The sequence below is a fragment of the Festucalex cinctus genome, chromosome 8 (genome assembly GCF_051991245.1).
Source record: "Festucalex cinctus isolate MCC-2025b chromosome 8, RoL_Fcin_1.0, whole genome shotgun sequence".
Classification (NCBI taxonomy): Eukaryota; Metazoa; Chordata; class Actinopteri; order Syngnathiformes; family Syngnathidae; genus Festucalex; species Festucalex cinctus.
The window spans coordinates 9,509,025-9,535,782 of NC_135418.1; the positions used below are offsets into that span (position 1 = coordinate 9,509,025).

The 26,758-nt window shown below is 40.2% G+C and overlaps 1 protein-coding gene and 1 long non-coding RNA gene across 6 annotated transcripts in view; one reads left to right on the forward strand and one right to left on the reverse strand.

Annotated features, from left to right (window-relative positions):
• LOC144023631 (uncharacterized) overlaps window positions 1–831 on the reverse strand; it is a 93,521-nt gene extending 92,690 nt beyond the window's left edge. For all 3 annotated transcript variants that reach the window (XR_013284580.1, XR_013284582.1, XR_013284581.1), the window contains exon 1: window positions 551–831. This is a non-coding gene — a long non-coding RNA (uncharacterized LOC144023631). The remainder of the gene's footprint in view (window positions 1–550) is intronic.
• The window catches only part of aldh1l1 (aldehyde dehydrogenase 1 family, member L1), a 52,307-nt gene that overhangs the window by 12,622 nt on the left and 12,927 nt on the right, over window positions 1–26,758 (forward strand). For all 3 annotated transcript variants that reach the window (XM_077529279.1, XM_077529278.1, XM_077529277.1), the window contains exons 5-14: window positions 4,897–4,998; window positions 9,112–9,201; window positions 11,171–11,308; window positions 13,342–13,467; window positions 13,568–13,659; window positions 13,768–13,912; window positions 15,300–15,419; window positions 15,889–16,016; window positions 18,005–18,155; window positions 21,207–21,277. In XM_077529279.1, the coding sequence (XP_077385405.1) occupies window positions 4,897–4,998; window positions 9,112–9,201; window positions 11,171–11,308; window positions 13,342–13,467; window positions 13,568–13,659; window positions 13,768–13,912; window positions 15,300–15,419; window positions 15,889–16,016; window positions 18,005–18,155; window positions 21,207–21,277 (1,163 nt within the window). The remainder of the gene's footprint in view (window positions 1–4,896; window positions 4,999–9,111; window positions 9,202–11,170; window positions 11,309–13,341; window positions 13,468–13,567; window positions 13,660–13,767; window positions 13,913–15,299; window positions 15,420–15,888; window positions 16,017–18,004; window positions 18,156–21,206; window positions 21,278–26,758) is intronic.

A 26,758-nucleotide genomic window follows, 5' to 3' on the forward strand; every position in this document is an offset into this window, starting at 1 on the left:
TGCATAGTGAAGGGGCATCCGGTTGGACTTGAGGGGCATCAAGTTGGGAAAGCTTCTGTCCAATGTTATCTGGATCTCGATTCTAGGTAATCTTTTATCAAACATTGTACTTCAAAAGAGCAGAGTGCACGGCCTGTTAGTGGCTGTATTTTGGATTGATTGATTGATTTTATTTGGGGATATATCACAGAAGACAGCTCAAACCTCCACTCACTCAAGCCCAATCACACTGGCTGCGGAACGGTGCGTCTGTGGTGCGGAACAACTGCGGCGATGCGGAAGATTTCCGCAAGAGTTCTATTTTTTCCGGACGCCGCATGCGGCTTTTCATGTAGCTGAAGAAATTACACGAGCCGGACAGGAAATCGGTCGTCTGCATCAAGGTAAATCCGGTATATTTCCAAATAAAACCATTTGCGAACTCGTTTTTGGGGGAGGGAAGCTCGCTAGCTATTTAGCATGACATCAGTCGGACATTTAAGACAAAAAATGAGCTCAGAATAAATTAAACACGACAAAATGACACTATTTAAACACAAAACGTACTTACCCATGGAGAACAGCCATGGTAGAAGTCCCAGAAATAATGTCCAAAAAGCATATCGATGTGACAACAGGCAAGCGTGGCTCTTGTTTACAAATAGGACTATACACGGTTGTTATTGGGTGAACTCAACTCGCCAGCGTGAACCCCACGTGATCTTGTGGTCTGTCGGGAGTAGATTTCCGGACACACAACACACGCGGTGTAAATTGCAGTCTTTGCGGCATCCGTACGGAAAACACACTTCGTCCGTTCTGCAGCCAGTGTGAATTGGGCTTCAGTCAGACATCACTAAGGATAAAAAACAAAGCCCAAGGGCTTATTTCCATTATGGTCCTCTTTATCAGACATCATTCTTTGTGAGATCATTTACAATTTTTCCGACTTGTACATTTTAACAAAAACATCTATTCTTAAAGGCCTAGATACACCAATCCAAATGCACATTAAAAATATTACTAGAACTGCTTTTTTAAACCTTCGCAATATTGCTAAGATTCGTCCTATCTGCTCATGATACAGAGATTATAATTCATGCGTTTATTACATTTTGCCTCAACTACTGTAACGTATCGCCCTGGTCTTCCTATGTCTAGTATTAATTTAAAAGTCTGCAGTTAGTACACAACTAGGCTTTAGCATAAACAGAAAAAATTAGTTCATAACTGCTCAGCAAGTTGCAGTATTGTTATATTTGCTGGACCGTTTGTGTTCAAAAATGCATTGCAAAAAGGGTTATAAAACTGAAACATTGTCTTTAGCCTGTTTATAGAGCTTTGCATTGTGTGTTAGCATTAAGCCATCAGACTTTGAACAAAGAAAGTCTAGTCCTGTTTTTTCAAATAAACCTGTAATTCTCTTAGTTTGATGTTTAGTATTCCAGCAAACTTTCAACGGGAGGAGAAATAAAACACATTTTTGAAGAATTAGTCACTATCTGCCAAAATGCTGCTTCTTGTGAATTTTTGCTGCAGCCATCTAGCAGTTGTAACTAAAAAAAAATATTTAATTAACTGGGACATTGTCAGAGCTACGGCTCATATCTCGCAAAACTCAGTCGGGTCACCACTGTGTAAGGGAAAGCAATTAATTATTAAATCAATAAATGTTAATTATTCAATTAACAACTCATTCACTGTCTTTGACAAGTATACTTGTCAATTGTATTTTTTAGAGCGGTGCTAAATGGGGGCGAATCTGATTATGCTCCACTGTAAATATCAAACTTGGAAACAACTTAACTGATGCCCAACCACCGGTAGATGACATCATTGCCCCATTTTATATGAAATAAACACAGTTTCAGAGTCCATGGGAGAAATGGCTGTATTTTGGCAAACCTCCATTTTTCTACTGTCAATTATAAAAGAACAGGACGGGGCAAAAAGTAGGGAGTCTATTCTGTTATTTGGTAGATTCAGTTTATACATAATTATTGAATGTAATATCACGTGAGTATTGAACATTTTCTAAAATGGCTGGCAGTGAATGAGTAATAATGAATTGGCTCATTAATTGAAGGAGACTCAAACTTAATATTTAAATTAATTTTGAGCTTGCCTGTGGAGCACCACATCTCTTTTTGATCATTTTATCAGGAGAGCAGATGAGAACCTCGTTTAATCAGTCAATAAAATGAAGGATGTGCCCTTCCTACAATTTTGTGAGTTCTTTGTTCAGCTTAGATGTCACTATAAATTGATGAAACACACACACACAGTAAAAACCAGGTTGTGAGTTTAGTGTACGTTTATTTTCTAACCTATGTGGGGAAATCTACTTGGAACTTAAAGAAGCAAAACTAAGTACTCTGATGGGAAATAAAACTATAACTAAAATGATAAAATAATCACACACAAAAAAGAAAACAAGAAAAGATAAATGGTTTTAACCAAGTTGATGGATTACTTAAATCAAACCAGCATGTGACCCACATTTAACCTAGTTGCTTGCACCAACTTGTACAATCTGGCTAATGCCTGCAAAGTGGCACTTGCAGATGGTCAGGTGTTGGTCCGAGAAGCAGGACCCTGGATGGAGATTCGCCAAGCCAGTTTGAAGAAGAAATGAAAAGGGTTTAGTCCAGGAGAGGGACAGAGGTCGTCCGGTCGGCCAGCTGAGCTTCACGGGTCAACCTGCTGGCTGGGAAATGACCCATTGGTTGAGGCCTCAGGGTGCCTAGAATGGCACCATCCGTTTGAGCCTGTGCAGGGACAAAGCAGCGTGATTCGCTGCACCTGTCGCAAAAGCGATGGCTTCCGTGAATTTGTCGCATGTAGTGGTCATGCTAGCTGTGGGCTAGCCCTTTGTCTTGCAGCCGTGCCCGATAGAGAGAGAGGCCAGCAGTGTGGAAGGAGAAGCAGAAGAAAAGGGAACAAAAGAGAAAGAGGCAAGCAGGAAGCGTGCTTTTATAGGGGGGCTACCGCCTAGCTCCACAGCAGGGGTCTGATTTCACAAAGATTAAAACAGAAATTACCGACTTGGAGAGGATTTTGGTAAAGACTAATTAGATTGAATCTGGATCCCATATTTACCGAAATTGTGAGGTCAAACTTCAATCAATGCAACACGTTCAGTTGAATACCTCAAACGAAATGTTACCGAGCTTACACTGTTAGAACATGCATACACATGAAAGTTTAGTGGAGAATCTGCCACTGCAATGGAACATTTCATGCAGACCCGTCACCAGAAAGAAATTTTTTTTGGGGGGGGCACACTTTATCAACCTAAATCTAATGTTCATCAGGTTGAACAGCGGCATTGTGACAACTGCAAAAGTGTTCAGAAATATTTTGTGTCACTTAAAAGCGGCAGTTCGTTCTGAAATCTAAAAGACAAACTGAAAAAAAAAATGTGTAGTTCATTTTGCATTTATTCAACTCAAAAGTTCATTTGAAACAAATCCACTCTTCACTTCTGTAAACAACTATGTCCGAATGAATGACTCTGTGACCCAGCCCCTTCTATCTGGAATTGGCTAGCAGTTGCCTTCATTTGCGTGTTGGATTAGGGCTGTACGATATGGACAAAATTTCCTTTCATTTTTGCCAGACATCTCGATTCTTTGATCTTTGACTCAGCATGAGACTTCACATCATTTTACTTTTTTTATGGTGCCTTCTGTATTTTGTGTTATTTTATTTCTATACTTGTACAGATCTTTTTTTTTTTAAGTATTTTATTTGCGCGTATACTTATCTACTTATATTTACTCTAATTAATTTTATTTTGTGTTATTTTATTTCACTTGTGTCTACTAAAAGACTAATTTCTATTCCATGCACAGCACTTTGTATGCAGCAATGGCTGTTTTAAAGTGATTTAGAAATAAGGTTGAGTTATGTCGATGATATACAGAAACAACATATGGGTTCAGTGAAAAACTAAGCAGAATATCAATCCAAAAGGATGTGTAAAGTGCTGTTTTCTTTAATTAGAACTTAGTGACAGTCATCAACATGAACAAACTTGGCAATAAAAAAAAAAAAAGAGAATTCAACTCACATTGTACTGCAACTGCTTTAGTGATAAATAATTTTATGCTCCATGGTTGTTGTTGTGTATGTGTGACTGCTTGGGTCTGTTAACAGCATACTGTGTATTGCTACAATTCATCCGTGCTGTGTGGCTTGACTAATTAAAATAAAACTTTGACACTCACTTGTAAACGTAACCAGTGGACTCAGGATTCCCATTGATGTCAACTGTGTCATCCTGGATCGAGGTTTGGCATTTGGTGCCTTCCATTAAAGCGGCACGACATGCTCACTGCTCAGTCTTTGTCCCAGCGCCAGCCGGCAAATGCGCACTATCTACCCGGAAGTAGATTTGGCTAAGGCACGTCTGCAGAGCGCGCGTCTCCCCCCACCCCACCCCATCCCTCCTGATCCTGATTGTCATTGGCTCGCTTAGTTGTCAATCACAGCCAAACTTGAAAGGAGGTATGTGGTTGGCTGGCACGCCATGCTTTACTTGAAACAGAAGGCGCAAGTTTACGTGACTGATAGGACGAATAGTTGGTGAGTCATCTTGCTAGGGCGGGCACGGCTGACTGACAGGGCGGGCACGGACCCCCAAGGCCCGCCCATGGCGACGGGTCCGATTTCATGGAGTCATCATTTCAAAAATGGCAAACATAACATTTCATAATTCATTGTTTTGTTGCAAAATAAGACAGGTTTTGAAAAGGCTTTTACTTTTATGTTTTATGAAATGTTATTGCCCCCAACCCCCACAGTGGGATGTTCAGCACACAGGAACAAAATTCCTTTGTTTGAGAATGGGGTGGCACCACTCCTGGAACCGTTCTGACACACCTTTTCCATTTGAAATGTATTTTTCCGGTTAAGGTGGAGGCAGTCAGGTTGATTGCAGAGGGGAAGGCTCCACGGATCACACAGCCAGAGGAAGGAGCCACATACGAGGGCATCCAGAAAAAAGACAATGCAAAGGTAATGAATGTATTTTGAGGCAAATTCTTCTTCCCATTGATTAGTTGTTTGTAATTATTTATGTATTTATTTATTGTATTATTATTATTATTATTTTTAACTGCGATTGGCTGGCAACCAGTCCAGTTCAGGAGAAAACCTGAAGCAGCTTCTGACTACTGTGGAGTATGAATTGAATATATTAAAAAAATGGTTTGATGTAAATAAATTATCATTGAATTTAAATAAAACCAAGTTCATAGTTTTTGGCACGAGACAAATCACTCATCAAGTCAAAATTATGGTGAATTCAATTGAAATAGAAAGGGTGAATGAAAATAAATTCCTTGGAATTATTATCGATGATAAATTATGTTGGAAGCCACACATAGAAACTGTTAAAAGGAAAATGTCAAAAATCATAGGGATACTCTATAAAAGTAAGGATGTTTTAAACATGAAATCATTATATATATTATATAGTTCATTATTATTACCATATTTGACCTATTGTGTGGAATTATGGGGAATGGCATATAAAACAAATACTAACACCGTTTTCAAATTGCAAAAGAAAGCTATAAGAATTATTAATGGATCAAAGTATACAGAGCCAACACATCCACTATTTATTAAATTAAATGCAATGAAATTTTATGACTTGGTGGATTTTAAAATAGCACAAATAATGTATAAAGTTTATAACAATTTACTCTGCCACAGTACTCAGAAGTTATTTGAAATTAGACACAGTCCTTATGATATAAGGGGTACAAGTGTGTACAAAAAACCCAAAACAAGAACAAATATTAAGCAAAGGTGTGTATCTGTAAAAGGTGTTGATCTGTGGAATCATTTGGAAATTGCTCTGAGAAATTGTGATTCAATGCTGGAGTTTAAAAAAATGTTTAAAAGTAAAGTTCAAAAAAATTATCTATGTCAAGCCAGTATATGAAAAATGTACATGTGAGTATGTGTAAGTGATCTAGATAGGTATTATGGTATATGTTTAGTAAATTTATGTATATATGTTTTTGGTAAATGTGAATAGGTTAAGTGCACTTGTGTATATATATATATATATATATATAACTTGGGTTATATATATCATTTATTATTTTATTATTATTATTTTTAATAATCAGTAAATGAAAATTGTATTAATAATGAAATAAGTTTAAATATATTTAGTAAAAGGGGTAGGACTAGATAAGTTTTTAACTTCTTCCTACTCCCTTTTGAACATGTAAGTTATGATTAATTGAATGATTATGTTATTGGGATTTTCTTCTATTTTGATTGTTGTTGTTTTTTGTTTTATCTCTGCTGTTCATTTGTTTATATGTTCAAAAAAATAATAAAAGGAAAAGGAAAAAAAAAGGGTGTACCCTGCCTACTACCCAAAGCCAGCTGAGATAGGCTCCAGCACGCCCCGCAACGATTGTGAGGAATAAGCGGTCAAGAAAATGGATGGATGGATGTTTTTTGAAGTTATTTGCCGAGATAATTTTAAGTCAGATAGAAGCTCAACCTAGGCCTCTACCCATACCCGTCGCCATGGGCGGGCCATAGTGGTCCGTGCCCGCCCACCAAGATGATTGTGCCGCCCCATTTGAGGCATGGATCTCTAAAATGGTTCTCGTTTTTTATTATTATGTTTTTCATAAATTACTGTATGTTTCAGTCTTATGTTTGAGTGTCAGTAATCGCAACACAGGTCTACTGGTGGAGGAGGTACTTTACGTTCATCTTGGCTACTTATGTTAATTGCTGCTACTGCTTGCCGCTTATTAATTGTTCTTGTTTTCGGCGTCGGCTACGGCGAACAGTAGCCGTTTGTTTGAGACAAATAGAATAGGTGACATTCCCAAACAACGTTTGCTGGCGGCAGTTGTAAATAAGGAACTCCGAGGACGCTGGGATACAAGACCAGCGTATGTCAAGTGAGGAGGGACATACTACAAACTACATTAGTCTCGGCAACTAAAGAGCCACGCGAAAAAAGGAGCCACAGGAGCCACATGTCATTTGGCCATCTAAAATGAGGTAGAATTTTGCTTTCCTTTTTTCTTTTTGATTCTGCTGCAGACACCGTTCAAACAGGTGGCCCCTTCGAAGCAATATGTCAGCGAATCCGCCATATTGGATGTGGCAATTGTATTCGCCATTAAATCGGATTGCAAGCAAACTTAGCAAAACCGATGTTTATGTACAGCACTTTGTATACAGCAATGCCTGTTCTTAAAGCGCTTTATAAAGTTGAGTTGAGTTGTAGCAAACGTGTGACGCAATGCATGCTGAGCTCATGTCTCTCTGATCAACTGATGAAAGGAGACTGATTCTGTCCTCGTTCATCTAAAAACTGCTTCAAACATCAAAGCGTATGTAGGAATGGAAGAATGTTGATTTGTTGTGATTGTATTTGTGTTGTTTTATGTTATGTTTTTTTTTTTGTGTGTTTCTGTAAAACGCTTTGTGACAGCTCAGGCTGTTTGAAAGCGCTATATAAATAAGCTTTAGTTGAGTTGAGTTGAGTTGAGTTAAAACTAGAGACCAGATGCTATTGAAATTCTCACATCACAGGACAAGTGTCACTGTACTAAAGTCTCTGCATTTCCAAAAATAAATAAAGAATAAGGTGTGGTGCTTGTTCCCCCATGGAACTAATGATTGTTGACTGTTGAGTATTTCGGGAGGGTTGGTTTGGAGTGACGTACTTCCACAAACTTAAATGTAATGCGATAGACTCTCCTTCCCTTCGGCGCCACAAAGAAAACTTTAATGAAGAATAATAACCCAGTTTGCACAGGGCTTTGTATTAAATAAGAGTAAATGTCCCCAAAGCAGATGTGTGGCCAGGAAACAGGTGAGTTAGACCAAATTTTGTCATCATCCCACGTCTCATATGGGCTTTCAGTAGTTTCAAATTGTTGCCAATACATCTCCGTAAACCTCCTCTACCCTTCAGCCGTTAAAATGCTTAAATAGCGGCTGGTTTGCCCGCTAACTTTCTTTGTGTGTGTTGTGTCTATACAGCCAGCCATGTTTTCTGCCGCTCAGCCATCGCACGTGCGCTAAAAAATGTCAACAACGCTTCCTCCTATTGATTGACATTGACATAACCAACTCGAAACAGCTGAGTATGGAAGCTAGTCCAAATGGCACTTTAACTAATTTCCTCCAAAAAAATGTATAAATACAACCAGTCCAGGGTGTCCCCCGCCTACTGCCCAGAGCCAGCTGAGATAGGCGCCAGCAGCCCCCGCGACCCTTGTGAGGAATAAGCGGTCAAGAAAATGGATGGATGGATGGAAAATGTATAAATACGTTAGATTTTAAATGTATTAAATGTCCCAAAGATGTATTCATGTTTTTTTTTTATTATTATTATTTTATGCCAAAGCATACAGAAGGCTTTGATGCAGCCTCTCAGCTGCAGCGAATGGATGAAAAAAATTGTAGTAATTACAAAAACGGCCAGCAGGTGGCACCAGAGTATAATCGATCAACCATGGCCTTTGTTAAAAACAAGCTATTTCCCAACAATTCTAAGCAGATTTGTAAATAATGATGAAACTTAGCTATAGTCTAATGCTAATTGCTGCAAAATAGAAACAGATAGAAATATACTTTTTTTTTTTTTTCCCTGATGAAAGAACAGACATGATGACAAACGATTAAACAACATGGGCCAAAAGCAGCAGCAGAAGAAAAAAAACACAAGTACTTGACATCAAAAGACTTATGCTGCAAAAGTCACTATTTCGAAACAGAATAATCCGTTTGTGTGTTATGAATGTAGTTAAGTCTTTGTGTAGCTCAATCTGAGAATATGTGCTCTAGAGATCTAATGTGGAAAATAGAGTGGCTCCTTCAACTGCAAACAGTTCTTCAACGTGAGGTAGTTAACGACAACTGACTTGGGTTGCCTTAAGTCCACACAAATTCTTGGCTCTGGTCCATCAAAATCCACTCAACTGGTTTGTTAATGTTCAGGACTATCAATTTTTTCTAGACACCTCTAACTAAGAACGCCAACCCATGCAGCTTCTGTCGTACTGGCAGACAGTTACAGTTACAATAAGATTCTGTGTACACGGTTGCGTTGCCTTATGATAACAATTTCCTTTCAAGATCAACTGGAACCAGTCTGCTGAAGCTCTCCACAACTGGATCAGAGGACATGACAAAGTTCCTGGTGCCTGGGCAGAAATTGAAGGACAGGTATCTATTAGCTGTTGATTATTAATGTTATGTTCTTAATAGCCACTGCAAAACTGTGAATGATTCAACACCCTGAGAATATAATGACCTGGATAAATGAGTATAGCAAATATTTACAAGGAACCACGGCTAAACTTCTTGTTTTTTTTTCTCTTAAAGCCACAGTGTGAAATCTTTAGCATCAACTAGTGGTGAACTAATAATTCATTCAATTTAAAAAACTTACGATTGATTTCAATAGTATGCAAAAAAATAAAAATAAATGTTCCGTCACATCAACATACATTTTTTAAAAATATAATTGTAGGTCGAGTTATCACTATTTATATTACATGTCTGGAGCCTTACCATCTTAGAAGATGCTAATGTGTTTCGCCGCCATTTTCCTGCTGCGAATGCCCAAAAGACAACTTCGCAAACGTAATTTGCCGTGGTGGTGCTTGTATTGAGTGTTGGACCCAATGGGTCGACCGCCACTTACCTTCCACAGCTGGGGCCTGAAGATGGTCGTTGCTGAGTCCCGTGATTTGGGCTCCCGTCTCTTGTCACCTTCTGCTTTGCGCTCACAAGCTTTTACTAACTTATTATTATTAATTTTACCAGTTTCTCCTACGAGCTGCTCTTGTTAGCCACTCCGGCCGATCGCTCCGACTAACTCCCGCTAGCCTCTTTTGTTAACATGCTATAGCATTTTCTGCTATAGCGACATCTAGTGATCACTTATAACACACTGTGCCTTGAAGTGTCTTGTATTTTGATTGTTGGTGACTCTAATGGAGGTACACCCCTTACAATGGAAAACCCTACACCAGCGGCAATTCTAGGATTAGGGTTTAGGGGTGCTATAAATACATATAGGGGTGCTACAAAGTGTGTAGGGGTGCTACAAAAATTGCATGTGAAGTCAGTGATTAAACCAAATCCAATAAAAGTTATGCAAAGGAGAAAAGAACTTAAAATATAAACATATCCCAACCCTAATTTCTTGAGAAGGGTATCGGTACTCTTTTTTTCTTTTTTCTTTTTTTTTTTTCTTTTTCATTTTTTGATACAACAGCTCCTCAACATACGCATTGACAGTATGCATGTTTCTGGAGTAAACGAGCTCCCCACAGTTTACAAGGAGAATTAACAAAAATGGACCTTGTAGGCCTACTTGTTTTTGAAATGTTCTTCTAAATGAAACACAATGTGGCGGCACGGTGGGTGACTGGTTAGCACGTCCGCCTCCCAGTACTGAGGACTCGGGTTCGAGTCCATGCTCTGGCCTTCCTGGGTGGAGTTTGCATGATCTCCCCGTGCCCGCGTGGGTCTTTTCCGGGTACTCCGGTCTCCTCCCACATTCCAAAGACATGCATGGCAGGTTAATTGGGCGCTCCGAATTTTCCCTAGGTTTACTTGTGCATGTGGATGGTTGTTCGTCTCTGTGTGCCTTGCGATTGGCTGGCAACCAGTCCAGGGTGTCCCCCGCCTATTGCCCAGAGCCAGCTGAGATAGGCTCCAGGACAACATGATTGAGCAAAAAAGCAGACTAGTAATGAAAATAATCTGTTGGTGTTGAGGGGTAGAAGGTAATAAACTTTTCACATATCCTGGTAAAAGTTAGGAACTTAGTTCACTCAACGAGACAGACATACCGTGTCTGTGGAAGACGAAGTGCTCCGCTCGTCTGCGCTTGTAAGCAAGCAAGTGAGGTGTCGAGGTGCCTCAAACCATTTTCAATCAAATGGGGGGTGTACTGTATTTTTGTTGTTTAAGTATTACTTTTAAACTCTATACTTTATATATATTATTGCTTTACGTTTCTAGCTTCTTAAAAAGAACAAACAGTAACAATATATCTACATATATACTCTAAAATATTCGGAGTGCTATGGTTTAATTCTTAATTTTTTAAAACGGGCTTAATACGCGTCTGCCCTGCACTGTCCTCAACAACCTGTTATGTTGTGTGTCTATTTTTGTGTAGAAGGTGACTTTCTATGGCTCTGCATTGGTGGACAATGGCAACAATATGAATGGAAAGCCCCTGGAGATCCTTGGGGCAAGTCGACCTGGCATTGTCACTAAAGAAGGCCTTGTGCTCTTTGGCAATGACAGTATGGCAGTAAGTTTTCATAATCATTGTATAAGACATCAGTGGAGGCCGTCGATCATTCACGAAGGGGAAGCATTTTATTTTATTTTTTTCTGGGCAAATCATTAAATGTTTATTTACTTTATTTTTTGTCCAAGTCAGGAAGACTAACAAATGGCTTCATCAAAATTTGGTAGACAAAATTCATATTACCTGGCACCTGCCATGATCTGCAACTTGCTAGCAGGTGGAGCTTCTTACGAGAGTTCGCTACTGTGTGACAGAGGGGTGTAGCTCATTGGGGAAAGAAACCACAGAGTGACACCAGAGTCGCCAAACATGTTAGTCGTTTTTAACAAAGGGATCGGTAAAGTCGCAGGTCAGTTCAGAACAATGGAATTAAAAAAAACTGCTGTGGTGGAGTTTTATATTTTAAGATCGCTGATTCGCTTATGTCACTGTCAATCAATGAGGCATTTCGCCTCAAGATAGATCATCCAATAATCATGCAGAAATTGACGACCAGGCCAGCTCACTGTGTCCAATTTCACAAGGCTTGGTACTCCGAAGGCCGAATTTGTCGGCTGCATGACGTCACTCCCAGCGCGACTCGACAGGACGCACGGACTTACATATAAAGGAACTGTCAATGCTGCTTGTCGGTAGCGCATTGACCGACAGTCCATTCATATGTAAATCCATGCTTGCGATCAAGTCACCCGGGAGTGACGAAAATACGGCCCCAGAGACGCTGAATGTCCGAGGGCGGGATAAAGCCCAGCATTTATCCAGTTTCGTGTAGTGGAACCACCCACCCTACGCTTCCTCACAGAAGCACTTGACGCAGAGCGTCTGAGTGTGTCAAAGCGCCGTGGCACTGCAGGGATGAATAAGAAGGAAGTCATTTCAGTTACCTGTAATAAATAGCTGATTCTGAACAAAATATCAAGCTATTCTATATTTAGTACACAGCAGTCCACTTTTTTTGTGGTGGGGAAAGGGTTGGTTTTAGGGGTAGCTGAGCTTCCCTTGCAGTCGTAGAGGAATCGCCACTGTAAGACATGCTGCCTAACAATGTGTGCTCACTGTAATGAGTTAAATGCCAAAGTGAAATATTGGAAGAGGTGAAGCAACTGCGCGACCAGAATACGGAAAAAGAGCAATTGAATTGTGGAACCCGATCGACGGGTTGGCGACCTAAAGTAATACACCTGAATAAATGATTTGGTGATTAAGATCGAGCCGCGCTCCTATGCACGAGCGGTGACGACACCGGATGGTGGGGAGCCCAGTGACGAGGACTTGCGTTCGGTGGAGCAATAAGTGGCATCCTATCTTCAGAAAAAGGGAATATAGATGAATTTGAAAGACATTGAGGCGCGCCTTTCCTTTTTGGAAAAGGAAAATACACTGACTACGTACTATGTAAAAGGAGTGATTATTAATCAGTGGTGTTGTCCAGGGTATACCCCCGTGTAGACCCACTTCTTTTTCAGTCAGTTTTGCACCTTTCCACTTCTAAATCAATCATGACCTTGTTTGCGAGTACTATACCAATGAGCAACTAAATTTAAACATAAATATGGACTATCATGCATTTTCAATTATACATTTTAGTAGCAGGAGTTTCCATAAAAATGATCCAGAAATTAAAGAACGCTTAAGTAAAATAAACAAATTCCAATAGCCATATCAGAGACATGGCTTGATAACGAGAAATTAAGTGATGTAGAAATGGAAGGATATGAATAGTTTACAATGAATAGCAGCAGGAAAGGAAGTGGGGTTGCAATATATGTGAATAAAACCCTAAGATGTGATAAGATTGACGGTCAGTTTGAGGGACAGCATTCCTCTGTGTAAAAAATTGTAATAAAAATATTGTTAAAAAAAAGATCCTCTGAGTCAAGATGTATCATTTCAGCAATACATTCTTGACACTACGTACTTTCCTACTAGTCATTTGCTTTGGCGCCATATTGTGGTGCCTTAGTGCATTACTACATAAAAGGTTACTTGGTTCATTTTTCAATTGCATCTTTTTCATCTCTTTCCACTTACAGCTGTTGGTAAAGAATTTGATGTTTGAGGACGGGAAGATGATATCTGCCTCACACTACTTTTGCTCAGAAAGCAGAGCAGTCATGGAGCTAACTGAGGAGGAAAGAAACTTTGCTGAACAGATAAAGGTTGAGTTTGTATTATTAAATTAGTCAATTGTATGGAAGTTGGATCAATACTGTGTCATGATTTATAATAAAAGCAGTGAAATATTTTAACTCCTTCCAGTTAGTGTGGCGGAGCATTCTGACTAATGTCAATCAGATTGAAGACTCCACTGATTTCTTCAAGTCAGGAGCTGCCTCCATGGATGTAGTCAGGTATTTAAAAAAACAAAACAAAACAAAAACATACAAATGAAAAGTAACAGATATTGCAATAGCTTCACATTTGGTAGTGCATGACATTATGTTTGTTTTCACCTTAAGGCTTGTAGAGGAAGTGAAACGGTGTGCAAGTGCCTGCCAATTACAAAATGAGGACGTCTACATGAACACCATCTTCCAGGATTTTATCCAGATGTGCGTCAGGAAGCTGCGAGGAGAGGAAAATGAAGAATTGATCATTGACTATGTATGATACTTATTGTTTGATCATTTTGTTCATGTGTTTTTGGAACAAGCAGAGAAACAATAGCTCCGCTTTCTCCTGCCGCTTTTCCATTAAACCCGCACGGCACGCTAACCGCACCACATGGAATGACACTACACGAAAACCATATTTACAATTTCATATGGACCACCATGGATGAAATATTGAGATCATGATTTCACGAGCAGCTCGCAAAGCTATTTCTGAAGAGAGAGCTCAGCCTCATTCATTTAACTGCTCTCATTCAACAGACGCAAACATCCAGGGACAAAAAAAGAGTAAAAAATGGCGCTTTGGTGTGGAACTGGTCTGGTGGCAAAGTGCAATCTGACACCGTAGTGTATACCAGTGGTGTCCAAACTACGGCCCGGGGGCCATTTGCGGCCCGCCGTCCATTTTTCAGTGGCCCGTGACATATGCTAAAAATGATATTTGACTCAGTTCAAATAAAATAAACAAAAATGTTTGGAGATGGTCAAAGTAAGAAGCGAGGGTATCGAAAAACAGGTGCCATTAAAGGTTATTTTAGTTAACTAAAACAAAAATTCAAAAAACAATAGTTACCGAAATAAAATAGAAAACGAAAATGCTTTTTAAAATAACGAAAACTAGAGTGCTCTTTGTTTGCAAGTCTGCTTGTTTATTTGTATGACTTTCAATTTGTATGTTGAAAAATGGTAAAATAAAAAGTTACAACCCCCCCCCCCATAAAACTACATTTTATGTTTACAAAACTAACTAAAACTAACTATAATTCTAACAAGTCCTCCGTTTCAGTCTTTGGTAATTAATTTAATGCATGAGCCTTTGGGGATGTTTTTAAATGTGATTTTTAGTAGATTTATTTTGATATAAACCAGAATAATGACATTTGAAAGTAGTCATTTAAGCAGCAGTCAATAGAAAAGCACCTTCAGATGACGTTGCTCCCATGGTGTTTTTTATATATTGCGCACAAGTAATATACATTTAAAAAAAAAAATACTAATACTGAAACTAACAAACTAAACTAAAACTAAGCATTTTTAAAGAACTAAAATAAACAAAAACTAACAGAATTACCCTGAAAACTAATAAAAACAAACTAAAATGAAAAATTCCAAAACTATAATAACCCTACTGCCATATTACAAATAAAATAGTTTATATACTGTAGCATTTTTCTAAAATGCTACAAAATGTGCAAAAGCACAAATAAATTATTTGTACAGTTGTTAGGACTAACAAAAAAAAATTGTCTTCATAACATTATGTGGCCCTTGCGTCCTTCTGATTTTCTGTATGTGGCCCTCAAATGGAAAAGTTTGGACACCCCTGGTGTACACACTAAGTTGTTCTTTTCGTAAAATTTGTTTCCTCTCTTTCTCAGGTGGAGAAAAACATTAACAACATGACTGTTAAAATGCCTCATCAGCTATTTATTAATGGGGAATTTGTTGATGCAGAAGGAGGGCAAACTTACAAGACCATAAATCCAACTGATGGCACAGTAAGTAAGCAGTTTTTCTCAAAATATTATTTTTACATAATAAAATACATAGTTTTACAGTTACCTTCAACTGCGGTGTCATTAGACCGCTTAAAGAACAGAATAACCAGAATAACATACGCTACACACTTGCTAGTTGCTAATGCTACGCAAGCAAAATGGTGCATTCAGGGTACTTTCACAGCGTCGGAAACTTCAGTTTTCTTCGATAATGTTTTAAGGGGAAAAGAATCGGCCATTTGGCCCAATTGTTTTGGCCAATGTTTGAAGGCCAATAATTGACTGATTATAATCGGTGGTCGATTAATCGGTCGGGCCCTACTGTATCGGTCTAAAAAAAAAAGTGGTATCGAACATCCCTACTAAAAATATTAGGTTCAATCCATGTAGAGATCAGATTTGATACAGCTAATGTTAACATGTTTGACTGAGGTATCACATGTAAAAAATGTGTATGTCTGTGCTGCAGGTCATCTGTGATTTGGCCCTGGCGCAGATAGGCGATGTGGACAAGGCTGTTGCTGCTGCTAAGGAAGCGTTTGAAGAGGGAGAGTGGGGAAAAATGAACCCAAGAGACAGAGGCAGACTCATCTACAAGTTAGTACAAGTTCTCAACCTCCCAGGATTAAACACCTTTACAATGACTTCAAAGCTGATTTTAGTGCCAGCGCAACGTCTGTAATGCATATGTGACCCGCTCCGGCAAAATGGTCCACATGTCAGAAAGTAACAAGTCTCATAATTGAGCAAAATAGAGCAGGAGGTCGATAATGTCGATTTTGAGATTTCTCCAAAAAATAGCCTCCTTGAGGTCTTTCTTTTCATTTCCCAACATAACCCCATAACTAGTAATTAATAGGTAATTACGTTGTAATTTTCACAGTTTCTTTGTTTCCTTCATTAGCATTCAGCTTAGCATTCAGCTATTAGCATTCCCACACAATTTCTCCAGAAATTGCACTCAGTCTAGTTTTAGCTGAAACTCTTCTATCACACATCACACCAGACATTTTTCTCCACCCGTACAAGGCTGCCTGCACACACTTCTTCACTTCTATTCCACACTCTCCATTGCTCTGAACTGTTGACCCTAAATACTTAAACTCCTCCACCTTCTTGGTCTCTTCCCCCTGTAACCTCACTCTTTCACTTGGGTCCCTCTCATTCACACACAGATACTCCGTCTTGCTACGGCTAACCTTCATTCCCCTCTTTTCCAAGGCAAACCTCCATGCCTCAAGCTTCTCCTCCACGTGGTCCCTGCTTTCACTACCGATCACTATGTCATCTGCAAACATCATAGTCCATGGGGATTCACCAACATGTCCGTTGAAGTCTGCACCAATGACAGCTCTCTCACTTCTAGGGATGCTCTGCATCATTTCATCAAGTTCCAACCAAAAGTTCTCCTTCTCCTCCAGCTCACATCCTACCTGAGGCGCATACCCACTAACAACATTGATCATCACACCTTCGATTCCTAACTTCAGGCTCATGACCCTATCTGACACTCCTTTTACCTCTAGGACGTTCTTAACAAACTCCTCCTTCACGATAACTCCTACTCCATTTCTTTTCCTATTTAAACCATGATAAAACAATTTGAAACCAGCTCCTAAACTTCTAGCTTTGCTCCCTTTCCACCTGGTCTCCTGAACACACAGTATGTCCACCTTCCTCCGCTGCATCATGTCAACCAGCTCTCTACCTTTTCCTGTCACATTTCCGACATTCAAAGTCCCAACTCTAAGCCCTAGACTAGTGGTGTTCCTTTTCTCTTTCTTCCTACGAACACACCTTCCTCCTCTCCTTCTTCGACCAACAGTAGTCCAATTTCCACCGGCACCCTGTAGGTCAACAGCACCGATGGCGGTCGTTGTTAACCCGGACCACGACCGATCCGGTATGGAAGTCATATATTTGATTTGCATGTTTGGTTTGGCCAAAGTTTTACGTCGGATGCCCTTCCTGACACAACCCTCTGTATTTATCCGGGCTTGGGACCGGCACAAGAAGACACTGGCTTGTGCCCCCTCGCGGCTACATTATTTAGTAACTTTTACCGACCTGAAACACGGAACGCCGGCACATTTGAATTCCCGCTCATAAGATGGCTGTCAGCAATTTGATATTTTTCTTCTTCTACGCTGTGCATGTGTGTGTCAGTCTGGAAAAACTTACATACATATGAAAGTTTAGTGGAGAATCTGCCACTGCAATGGAACATTTTCACGACATTTCATGGAGTCAACATTTCAAAAATGGCAAACATAACATTTCATAATTCATTTTTCTGTTGCAAAATAAGACTTTTACTTTTCTTCCTTGTGTGTGCGTGTCAGTCAGAGCTGGATTCAGAGCGTGTGGGGGGTGGTTTGTGGGGGATGTTATTGCCCCCCAACCCCGACGGTTGCATGGAAAGAGGTGCTAATTTGTGTTGGGCTGTGACATAAAATACATACACTCAACTTTGTGATTGTAAAGTCACACTATGAGGTGTGAACACTTTTTCAAGGCACCATACATTGCACATGTGACAATGAAAGCACATTACCTTTCCTTTCCCGGTGTGCCCCTTAATACAGGCTGGCTGATCTGATGGAGCAGCAGCAGGAGGAACTGGCCACCATTGAATCCATTGACTCTGGAGCTGTTTATACTTTGGCCCTCAAGACTCATGTGGGCATGTCAATCCAGACCTTCCGCTACTTTGCAGGCTGGTGTGACAAGATTCAGGTAATAGCCCAGTTGAAAACTTAGGTGTGAAATAACGATATAAATTATCACTATGCAATACAGTGGCTTGAAAAAGTATTCATATCCCTTGAATTCTTCAACATTTTGGCACGGTACGACCCCAAACATAATTATATTTATCCATCCATTGTCTTTACCGCTTATTCCTCACAAGGGTCGTGGGGGCTGCTGGAGCCTATCCCAGCTAGCTTTGGGCAGTAGGCCGGCTACACCCTGGACTGGTTGCCAGCCAAATGCAGGGCACACAGAAACAAACAACCATCCACACTCACAATCACACCTACGGACAATTCAGAGCGCCCAATTAACATGCCATGCATGTCTATGGAGACCGGAGAACCCGGAGAAGACCCATGCAGGCACCGGGAGAACATGCAAACTCCACCCAGGAAGGCCGAAGCCTGGACTCGATCTTGCGTCCTCAGTACTGGGAGGCGGACGTGCTAACCAGTCTCCACCGTGCCGCCCACATAATTAATTATATTTCATTGAAATTTTATGTGCAAGTTAAACACAAAGTAGCACAATCATGAAGTGAAAGTGTATATCATATTTCAAACCTGTTTTGCAACTAAAAAACTGAAAAGTAGGGTGTGCAAAAGTACTGTCCCCCCCGAATTAATGCTTTGTCAAGCACCCTGTTGCTGCAATTACAGCTTCAAATCTTTTGGGGTACACTGTATGTCTATCAGTTTTGTACATCGGGAGGCTGAAATGTTTGCTCATTCCTCCTTGCAAAACAGCTTCAGATCATCTAGGTTAGTTGGAGAGCGATTGTGTGCTACTTTGGGTTTAACTTTTAAAGGTCTAAAGGTCCCTGGTTCGATCCCGGTTTTCGGCACCAGCTGTAAAGTTCTGAGTGAGAACTTTCACTGGTTCTTGTTCTTAATGCTCACGATATTATACTAACAATAATAACTACAAGACTGCATGTTCTCAGTTGAAATATTTACTGGATGCCAGAAAGATCGAGGACACAGCTGTGGAGCCCTCTTCTATTAGTATGCGGAAGAGGAACTGCTCTATTCAAAATTGTCCCTGCACTTATACTGTATAGGCCGTCCGCCCACATGGGTGAACGGCTCAGCCTCCCCATGTGAGAATGTGTGACCTGTTGGCCTTAACTGGTTTGTACTGGACACGTATGTCAGAATGCAGACAGATAGAAAGGCGCCAAGCAAGGACACAAAGAAGGGTGCCAAGCAAAGACGAATAACAGCGACACAACGGCCTAGCTCAAGGCAAGGCAAGGCAAGGCAAGTTTATTTGTATAGCACATTTCATACACAAGGCAACTCAATGTGCTTTACACAAGGAAAGACAACACATAAGCATCAAGAAACAGTAGTTAACATTCAGAGGAAGAAAAATAAATGAAAATAGGTTACAAAATTTACTAAAAAGAACATACAATGACAATCTTAAAACATTATTCAACAAACTTTAAAACATATAACATAAGGAAGTTTAAAATAATAAAAAAAACACTTAATTAAATCTGTTTAAAAGTCCCTAATCAAAGGTATCTGAAAAAAGCAGTTTTTAACCTGGATTTGAAAGCATTCACACTCGGGGCTGACTTCACTTCTGTTGGTCGCCTATTCCATCTGTGTGCAGCATAATAGCTAAATGCAGCTTCACCATGTTTGCTTCGAACTCTGGGTTCCACTAGTTGGCCCAAGTCTGTAGATCTCAGAGCCCTGCTGGGTTTGTACTCAATCAGCATTTCTTGGATATATTCAGGACCCAAACTATTTAGCGATTTATAGACGAGTAGCAGAACTTTAAAATCGATTCTACAGCTGACTGGGAGCCAGTGTAAATCCTTAAGTACTGGAGTAATATGTTCTGATCTCCTTGTTTTGGTCAGAACTCGAGCTGCAGCGTTCTGAATGAGCTGCAATTGTCTCATGTTCTTTTGAGAGAGTCCAGTCAGAAGACCGTTACAGTAATCTAGTCTGCTGGAGATAAAAGCATGGATAAGCTTCTCTTGGTCTGCTTGAAGCATGCAGTCCTTCAGTCTGGATATGTTTTTCCCAAAAAGGCTGTTTTAGTGATGAATTTAATATGATTGCTGAAGGTCAGGTCTGAGTCTATTAGTACCCCAAGATTTCGAACTTGGTCTTTAGTTTCTAAAGACAGTGACTCAAGCTGTTTTTTAACAGCAATCCTCTTTTCTTTATTGCCGAAAACAATGAGCTCCGTTTTGTTTTCGTTCAGCTGAAGGAAATTTTGGTTCATCCAGTTGTTAATTTGCTCTAGAGAATGACACAATACGTTAATAGAACTGCTGTCATTTAGTCATCTATCTTGTCAACAAGAGCCTTAATCTCACAATTTCACATAAAATTTCAATGAAATATATTTGTTTGTGGTCATAGCGTGCCAAAATGTTGAAAAACTCAAAGGGTATGAATAGTTTTATAAGCCGCTGTAACCCCCCAACACACACACACCCCCACGCCCACACACATGCGTTCTTGTACATAATACATAGTGAGGACCAAAATACGTCTTTAGTCACCAGAATGAGAACATTTTTGTGAAGTGAGGACATTTTGGCCGGTCCTCACTTTGCAAGACCTCTTTTTAAAGGTCAAGACTTGGTTTTAGAGTTTAGGTTTGAATTGGGTTATGGTTGGGGTTAGGGTTAGGCAATCATTTTTGATGGTTGGGGTTAGGGTAAGGGTTTAGGAAAGGGGTCTCCAAGTTCGGTCCTCGAGAGACCCTATCCAGCTTGTTTTCCATGTCTCCGTCCTTCAGCACAGCTGAATCTAATGATCAGCTAATCAGCAAGCTTTGCAGAAGCCTGATAACGATCCCGATCATGAATCAGGTGTGTTAGTGGAGAGAAACATGGAAAACGGGCTGGATTGGGGCTCTCGAGGACCAAACTTGGTGACTCCCTGATCTAGGAAATGCATTGTCAATGGATGTCCTCACAAAGATATATGTACAAGGATGTGCGCACGCGCACACACACACTCTTATCATTTTGCCGTTTGTTTCTTAGTTTTTGTACAATTTCAGGGCAGCACCATCCCAATCAACCAAGCAAGACCCAACCGCAACCTCACCTTCACCAAGAGGGAACCAATAGGGTAAGAAGAATGCCTTTAAAATAGGGGGCTCATCAAATTCCTTCCGCTTTTCCCCCCTCCCAATTTCATTTTGAACTATTGTTACCATTATAGGACTACTGAGCTTCCCAACCTTCACTGCAACAAGGCACTCATTTACATTAGAAAAATCTCACGGCACACCACCAAACAAAAATGGCGCAAAGCATAAATACTGTACTGAAATAATGATGAACTTAATTTACTCATAAATTGATTACTCAGTGTGAAATCTGAGCCTGTCTATTTGGACATAAAGCTATTACACATGCATGAAGCCATGAATTACTCTGTTGCATAAATGGTAACTAGTGGATTCACAGGTTTATTGCACCATCTGCCATCCAAAGGAAGAGTAGATAATTGTGGCGGCTGTGGATCAGGAGGTAGAGACAGCCGGTTGTCCAGTAACCGGAAGGTTGCCTGTTTAATCCCCGATCTCCCCAAGTCATGTGTCATTGTGTCCTTGGGCAAGACACTTCACAAACATTGCCTCCAGTGCTACTCACACTGATGTCTGAAAGGTGCGATTTAGGGCTGGGAAAAAAAAGTCGACCAAGGTCGACTTTAAAAATAGGTCGACTGGAAAAATTTAAGTCGACGCTCCACCCGCAACCATGTTTGCGCCGTCGCCGTCCATGTTTCACACGAACCTGCAGAGTGTGTTGCGAACTTCCGTGAGATGGAGGCGGAACAATGACTAAGTGGACAGAGTAAAAAATGACTCCTGTTTGGTTGGTCTGATTGGTTGTTTGAATCTGGAGGTGTGTTTTACAGCCACCATTAGCCTAACTGCGAGCATACAGGTTTTTTTTACTGCAAGAGTACACGTACACTCGTACAGTATTTACAATTTGTATTATTTATGATGATGTTGGTTGCAATATTTTAAAATGGAGGAAAATCAAATGGATAGGAGGACAGAGGTACAGGCTCTTCTAAACATTTGGGAGACAAAGACATCAGCACGACTTTCAATCGGCCTCACCCAAGTCACCATGCACGTTATTATTGGAAAGCTTGGTGAGGTAAACAACTAAAATGCTCACACGACCCTCAAAAAGTCAGTATAATCTGCAAAGATACACCTGACTATAGACTATAGACTATAAAACGCGCATGGATCACTACAGCGGCAGCCGCTGTGGAAATGACTGCAGAGTGAATGGGACGGCCAATTCGACGCCACGGTTCATGGACACCAGAGCAATACTGGAGTCAGCGTGCCACGGATAGACGTAGACAAACAGGACAATAATATACAGTACAATATTACTTGTAACATTGTCATTTAGTTCGCTCCCTCGTGTAGCGCTTGGCAGCAGCTTAATTGTGTGACTGTGTCTATTAGTCAATAGTTATTTTGCCGCGACCGGCAAATCTCTTGCTAGCGTTATATTTTCAAATTCTTGACCTGCTGTGAATACCACGATTGCTTATAGACATTTACAAGCGTATATGAATCAAACATATGTGCATGACCAGTTCGCTGCGGCGTCGTGATGGCCGTTTTGTCGAGTTAAACACATTTCACCGGGAGTTAACTTAGCGTGTAGTACCGCAAATCACGGCAACGTAGTAACGAAACACGAAAAGCAAACTTTTTCCACTCAACGTGACATAATAACTCTCGATGGTGAATTGCCGGGCTCGCATCGCGTAGTCATCTTGGTCGCGAATGAAGAGCTTATTCCGTTCAATGTGAAAAAAACAATAAATAAATAAAAAAAATTACAATCCCCTTGCCGTGACAAAACAATACTCTGTGATCAGTTGCGGGTCACGGCAAAAAACAAACAAACAACCACCATTGCCTGCGTTTAAATGACCATCCCAAAGGGCTAGACGAAGTTGACGGTCACCGTGTGTGTGGGGGTGTGTGTGCGTGCAGGCGCGCCGCAGTTAGACTGTAAATTGAAGACTATTAATGTACAGGAAATATAAAGAACAATGGGCATATATATCCAGATAATCCATTCAATTCAACACATGTTCAACATTTGCGGCCTAAAAACTATATATATATATATATATATATATATATATATATATATATATATGAATTAAAAATGGAATATGCGCAACAAGGATCATTCTGCAGATCTGCTGTGTGGAACTATTTCGCATTTAATGTAACCTATGATGACAGTGGTAAGAAAGTCGTCGACAAAAGTGCGACCGTGTGTAAGCATTATGCCACGCGCATTGTGTATGCTAGAAGCTGAACATCCAATACGTCGGCGCATCTGCAGAGACATCACCCTGGTATTTTTAGTCCAAGAAAGAGAGGGAGAGATTATTATTATTATTATTATTATTATTATTATTATTATTATTATTATTACTATTATTATTATTATTGTTATTATTGTTATTATTGTTATTAATAATAATAATAATAATTTTATATATATATATATATATATATATATATATATATATATATATATATATAAAAGTGCTGTCAAACGATTAAAATTTTTAATCTGATTAATCACACTTTTTAATTTTGATTAATCACGATTAATCAGCTAAATTACTTGCGTATTCGCGTAATATGAAATAAATACAAAATACCGTAATACTTTGACATTAACACATTTTATTATCTGAATGTCATTTGCAAACATTGATTAAATGCATGTACGCAATTGCATGCATGCGTGTATTGCTCAAAACGTAACATCATCATATCAATTGGCTGCAATTCAGAAATTATTAATTAATTAAATCCATCCATCCATTTTCTTGACCGCTTATTCCTCACAAGGGTCGCGGGGGCTGCTGGCGCCTATCTCAGCTGGCTCTGGGCAGTAGGCAGGGGACACCCTGGACTGGTTGCCAACCAATCGCAGAATTAATTAAATGGAAATTACTTTTGTTTTATCTAAAGTCCAGTCGGAGTGTTTTTTAAAGCGAAATTTACCACCGAGCAAATCAACTGGAGTCACCCCGCTCACTTTGGGACAACAGGCGAAGGAAATGCCGTGCATTGACCTCATCACTGACCTGCGCAGCCTTCAATGTAACCATCCGCGGTTACGTTCAAGGCTCAAGTGCGGTCAAAAAAAAAAAAAAGGTGGGATTAATCTGCGTTAATTCGTGATTAATGCGATAATTTTCTGTGATTAATTAATCTATTAACACTTTAACTTTGACAGCCCTAATATACGTAGGCTATATATATATATATATATATATATATATATATATATATATATATATATATATATATATATATATATACAGGGGTGCACATAATTGGTACGCAGGTACGCATGCGCAACAGAAATCACGGAAGCGTAACGTCAAGTAAGTCACGACGCGCCTTTGCGTACCTGTCTTTCACATATCACACGGCCATCTCATTCATTCTTGTCGAGCACAGTGAACGAGAGAACTTTGAAAGATGCCAAAGAAACAACAGACTTTAAGCTGCTTCTTTGGAGTCGAACCACCAAAAAAGAAACAGACAATCGATCCTGAGCTGAAGAGGGCTTTTTCTGAAAAGTGGCTCCAAGAAGTGCCGTGGCTTGATGCTAATAACGAGCGCACTGAAATGTGGTGCAAAATTTGCCGCGCACATCCACATCTTGCGGACAAAACAGGTGCGTTTTTTAAGGGATCAAAGAATTTCAGCCATCCTTTGTTTGACAAACGTGAAAAGAGCAAAGAACACACGAATATAGCGCAAGCTATTGCTAATCAACAAGCTAGCCGTGAAGAAATAGCCAGTCGTCCTCTTGCTAGGTGGCGAGACAGACTTATTGACGAACAACGACAAGCTCTGTGCAATATTCTTCTCCTCGCCTTTCATAAGGCTAAGCATGCACGTCCTATGTCTTCCTATTCTGAAGATATTCATTTACTGAAGTGTCTTGGAGTGGATGTCGGCAGTGCGTATCATTCGCGTGAAGGTGGCACGCGGATCGTTCAGAGCATTGCGCAAACCATCAGCGGGGAGTTGAGAGAAAAGCTGCAGTCTTCTGAATTTTGGGGGCTACTTTTTGATGGATCGGAGGATATCACAAAAACTGAGCAGGAGATTGTTTACATTGTGTCAGTGTCCACTGACGGAGACTTTTCCTCGGACTTCCTTGGACTAATTGAACTGGGTGCTGATCGAACCGCACAAGCCATTACCAACGGACTCGTGAAACTTTTTCAGGACGCAGGATTGGATGACTGGAGGGGCAAGCTGGTTGCTGTGTGCACAGACGGTGCTGCTGTTAATGTTGGTGCGTACAACGGCGTTGTGCCAAAACTTAAGCAACTCGTTGCAGTTGGAAGCTCCCTGGTGCACATTTTGTGCACCGCACACACACTAGAGAACTGTGCAAAGTCAGCTGATCAAAGTGTGCCTTACTGTGAGACATTTAATCGCTGTTTGATCAAGCTGTTGCAGTTTTACTTGCAGAAAGGTGGTGCAAAAAACACTGCTACATTGAGAAAAATGTGTCAAGAGAATGGGATTTCTTTTGTGAAACTGGGTAAGTTTCATAATATCAGATGGTCTGCATTGAGGCATGAAACACTGTTAAAAATATCAAGACTACTGCCAGCCATTAAAATGCAGCTGGCTACAAGTGACACAAGGGAATTTCAGCATATCTGCACAGAGCGTTTTCAATGTTTTCTGGCCAACATGCTTGATATTGGTAACATTTTGAAGACCACATCTTTGAGGTTTCAGAAGGAATAAATGACCATTGGAGAATGTAAAGATGAACTAATGGTGGCCATTGGACAGTTCACACTTCTGCTTGATAGTAAAGGTCACCACAGGACACACGCTGTTTCCAATACTGATGCTGACAGAGACAAGTCGAATTTACTCAGAGGGTTAATTGAAGAATTTGAAAGTAGATACAACTCCCTAAAGTTATGTGACCACTTCTTAGTATTTGATCCCACAACATGGCCTCAAGAAATGCAAGACCTCCACCGTTTTGGCAACACAACTGTTCAAAGCATTCTTCAGAAATATGAAGTCATCTTACAACTTGACAGTGAAATGACTGTGAGAATGGATGCACTTAAAACAGACAGGAAAACGCTTGGGAGCCTCCTCTGTGTATGACTTGGTTCGAATAGTAAATTCAAGTAACCTGGATATGTATCCAAACATCAACAAACTGATTAAATTGTCTCTTACACTGCCTTTAAGCAGTGCAGCTTGTGAGAGGGGATTCTCACATCTCAATATCATAAAAACCAAGTACAGATCTCGTCTGTCACATGCTTGGCTCACAGCCCTGATGCACATTCACCTGTCTCGAAAGACCACAATGACGTATGACCCAAAGCCAGCTGTTGACCTATGGATGGACACCGCTAATCGGAGGCTCAACCAGGGACAGGTAGCTGCATCTACATCAACTTCATCATATACCATGTTGGAAACGGATGAAGCAGAAAATAGCGGTGGCGACACAGAGGAGGACATTGAGGAAGACTCTTCTT